At 38.4% G+C, this 4,384-nt stretch overlaps 1 protein-coding gene across 1 annotated transcript in view; it reads right to left on the bottom strand.

Moving 5' to 3' along the window:
- The window catches only part of N4BP2L2 (NEDD4 binding protein 2-like 2), a 20,336-nt gene extending 18,243 nt beyond the window's left edge, over positions 1-2,093 (bottom strand). The window contains exon 1 of the mRNA XM_010139920.1: positions 664-2,093. Within this exon, the coding sequence (XP_010138222.1) occupies positions 664-2,093 (1,430 nt within the window). The remainder of the gene's footprint in view (positions 1-663) is intronic.
- Between the last annotated feature and the right edge of the window lie 2,291 nt (positions 2,094-4,384).

Raw genomic sequence — 4,384 nt, 5'->3', positions numbered from 1 at the left:
AGATTCTTCGCATACAACAGAAGACAGCCACAAAAGACATCACATGTGATGTACACTTTTTGGATGAAGCTAATGGGACAGTACTGATACAGTAACTTTAGGGGAGTTTGTATGCAAGAGAAATCTATTTTCACTTAATACAGACTGTGCCTGTTCTCTATGTCAACTCGTGCTTTTTAAAGTAGGCCAAAAAAAAAAAAAGGGCAAAAATCCAAGTTGGAGGTTGCACCTGCTCTTAACCCATTGTTATAATGGTCCTTGAAGAATTTTGCATGGCCATAAAGAAGTACTTCTGGTTCAGTCAAATTAACGCTGTTAGATTAGACAATGTTTTCAAATGAAGGAATTTAAGAATAAAAGAGGCAAACCATCACATACTAGTACACCTGAAAGTTTCAGAATAAAAGATGCAATTCAATGGATACAGAACATTTAAAATTTAAGACAAAGCAGCTCCTGATCATCAAAACTCTAAAGTAGTCAAAAACCCTAAGCAAATCTTTTTTTACTATTTACTGTCATTTGACCCCATTAAGTAGAAATTACTGCAGTTTAACAGCTCAATTTACTAACACCACAATTTGCCAAGTGCTTACAGACTTTTTTTTTATTCTTTAAAATTTTTATTTGAATAAGCTTCTCAAGCTTTAAGTCTTTACTTACCGAGAAAGCGTTGATTTCCCTGAACCAGGCAGGCCTCGTAAGATGAGGAGCAATTTCTCTGAGCAACCAACTCCTTCTTCAGGTAACTGCAAGGAAGAAAAGCTGTGCATTCCTTCTCTATTGTCAGGTCTTGGATCCTTCCAACACCCCTCTCTGGTTTCACAGAAACCATTACTTTGGAGTCCATTCTGGTCATTATGTCCATTTCTGAAGACCTGAGTAGTATGCATATCAATATGACTTTGATCGAGCAATGGACCACGACTGTTGATATCAGTATTTCCATGGTAACCATGATAATTTTTGTAAGAAAGTTCACTGTTCTGAGAAGGGAGAGCATTTGTATTTTGTGGTAGGGAATTAAGTATCTGAAAATGCGACTGATGGTTGGATCTAGGAAAAAGAGGTCCCTGAGGTACTGTGAAAGACTCTGTTGATTGCCAAGCAGGTCTGAATTCAGGCACTGAATAGTTCCAATATTTAGAATCTACTTTTCCATTAAAGGTATTTTCAGTTCTCCAGCTACTTCTTTCCATGACAAACTGCTGCTCGTTGTTTGTTTTCTGACCATTCTGTTCCCCAAAGAGACACTCTCCATTCTCATAAAACGGTTGTGAGCTGCCAGACAATACTCCTTGATAATCCTCTTGTGAAGTTTGACTACAGATATATGGAGAGTATTGTTCCTGAGAAGTTTCAGATTCTCTTTCCTGAAAATTAGTATCTAAATTTTCATTTTCCAGCTGGTGAATTTCTTTATAGAACAGGTCCAGTTCATCATCTATTTCTGGTAGAGTAGAAGAAATAGCCTGTGTCGTCTCTGCCTCCTTTCTTTTAGCGCTACTTTCACGCAATTCATTCTGATCTCTCTCACTGCTTCTACATTCATTGCAACTGCCAGATTTGTCCTGTTTGTCACTTTTGGCAGGTTTGTAAATTGGACCGATAAATTCTTTACTTGTAAAAAACTCTTCATCTGAGGCATTTCTGTACAGTGAGAATGATGTACTGCTATTTTTAGTATTATCTTCACCAGCATTATTTGTAATAAAAGTGTCTTTCTTTCCTTCAACTTCAGTGTCATTTAGTGATACAAATGGAAGATCTACATTCTCCACAGTTTCTGAATCAACTGGTTGACTGAGCATGAGATTATTTTCAGGATGCACTTCATCCAGTGTTCCCAAGACACAAGTAGGTATTTTCTCTTGCTTCTGCATTTCATGGTTCTCCTGGTTATCTGAGACACACACTGGTATCAAACCATTTGATGTCCTCTCAACATCCACTTCCTCATGAATATCTTGGTTATTAACATCAGAGAGCTTCTCATAAGGTCCTTCTGTTGACTTCATTTTTTTAGAACATGGTTCAATTGTGACTTCATCCTGACACTCCAAGAGCCTTACTCTGCTTTCAGCATGAAGCATCTTAGAAAAAAAAAAATCAATCCATTGTCAGTGTGCACATTTTTAAAGTGTAGAAAAGCAGAAGTCATCCAGGACTATATACTCATCCTCAGACCCTCCAAGGTCCCAACTAAAATGTACCCAACCAGAAGAAAAGCAGACATCACCTACCAGAACTACTGTTTAAAAAAAATGGCCACATTATTGCAGATCTTTAGCAAAGAACTATGTGAGTGCTGTACCAGTCTAGCAGTCATATTTTATGATACACCTTAACTGATTTAAAAATCACTTTTTAAATGTATTTGAAAAATTAATTACATCCACAGCTTCTGTTCTCTACTTCCCTTTGTTAATCTGCCAAGAGTTATAAATCACTTTTACAAGATAAACAAGTGCCAATTTCCAGTGCACAACCTGATGCCTGATATCACTGCTAATATAACCATCAAAAATGCAAATACTTCAGTCATGAGGATTATTTTCTGTCACATGAGCTGAACTCAAGTAATTCTTTTAACACCAATAAAACATGCTGGATGGCATTAATAATTTGGTAATAGTCAAATAAGACTTAAAATTAAATCTGCAAACTGTTATTATGTTTCTGGTTTGGAAAAACTAAAGACCTTTGTTATGGACCAAAAACCACCTGGTTGCCTGTTTTCTAAAAATAAACACAAAAAACCCAACCCCCGTACCAAATAGAGGGCATTCTAAGAATGAGCCAATAAATTCCAGAAAAATTCAGAGATGAGAGCAATTAAAACCAAAGCAAGATGGCACTGACCACTGTGACACACTTTCATGCTGCTATCCATCTAGTTAGAATTACTTGGATTTTCCTTTGCAAAAGCAATAGTCATTTTATTATAAATCAGTACCAAACAGTTTATTCAGCAAATCCCTCCCCTCAAACAAACACAGTACCAGTCAAGAAAAAAAGAATTTTTCCTATCAGAGTGTTTATTCTACTGCTTTCTGAGAGCATTTCAATTTTCTAGGAGTAAACATTAATAAAATGTCACATGCTCCTATTTCTGGACAAGAAATGAAGTTTTCTTTATCTGAAAAGGATCTGTAGGTAGTACTAAGGGAAAATTTGTAAGTAATATTTATCATCTCATGTTCATTTGAAAAACTGACAGCAAAAGTTCTTACCTGGGCACTTTCTCACCTACTATCCAAAGGAAAAAAAATCCTGCCGTCTTCAGTCTCAAAAGGTCTAAATCAAGGAGACTTTATTGTTTGCATCTGATTTTACTACTCTAAACAGAACAAATGTCAGAAGGGGAGAAATATGGCCACTTAATTCTTCCTCAGAGTTGATGGAGTAACATTGTGGGTACCACAGTCTCTTCTCTCAAGATATGAATATACATTTTGGGGTTTTCTCGTAAATTAGAAAGCAACTACAACATTTTATGAATCTATGGGGGACTCTATCCCCCATCTATCAAAAAATGCTTCTCTACCCCCACTCAAAAATAGGACTGGGAAAAAAAATTCCTTTATTAGCTTCTGTGTCCACATCTGTCTTTTGGGATAGTGTGTAAGCAGAACCCACATTCTGACATACATCTCTAATGATGGAGGATGCTGCTCTGTCACTGTCCCACACAGGAATAGCCTTTCTTGCTAATCTTTAACAGTCCTCTCTGACTATTTGGGATAGTGTGTAAGCAGAACCCACATTCTGACATACATCTCTAATGATGGAGGATGCTGCTCTGTCACTGTCCCACACAGGAATAGCCTTTCTTGCTAATCTTTAACAGTCCTCCTCTGACTATCCTTTGGGACAGCGAAATTGCATGCGAAACCAGCTCCACCTGTATTCTTGGGGAAAGACACAGCAAATACACACTGAGAAAGGGCACTCAATGTCACAGTCTTGCCTCTTGAATGAGACAAGCACAGGTCTGTCATATTTCTGCGAAGAACTGGTTGTAAGCATTGAATCTGAGCCAGGATACATGATTCACCAGGCTGGCACTTGCAACTGTAAATTACCACTTTAACTATTCTGCCAAACATCCAGAAGACTCGACCAAGTTAACTCAAGGCCTTAAGCTCCACCTGTGCAATAAATTTCCAAATGGAAAAAGAAGCTGTATGTGGCAGAACTTACGGATGGGGGGAAATTATTAGCTTTGCTTGCATAACCACCTCTTTCTGGTATGGAGGTGACAAAGCATGTAGGCCAGCGTTCCTCACACAGAGCCGGGCCACACCTCAGAGCCAGGGGAAGGAGGCGCTGCTCCCGCACCGGGCTGGTGGCGGTGGGACCGCCGCTGGGAGCAGGGTTACCG

Source organism: Buceros rhinoceros, unplaced genomic scaffold, assembly GCF_000710305.1.
Source record: "Buceros rhinoceros silvestris isolate BGI_N320 unplaced genomic scaffold, ASM71030v1 scaffold28627, whole genome shotgun sequence".
NCBI classification, from domain to species: Eukaryota; Metazoa; Chordata; class Aves; order Bucerotiformes; family Bucerotidae; genus Buceros; species Buceros rhinoceros.
The sequence above is the reverse complement of the archived record's forward strand: the minus strand, read 5'-3'. Positions and strand labels throughout refer to the sequence as shown.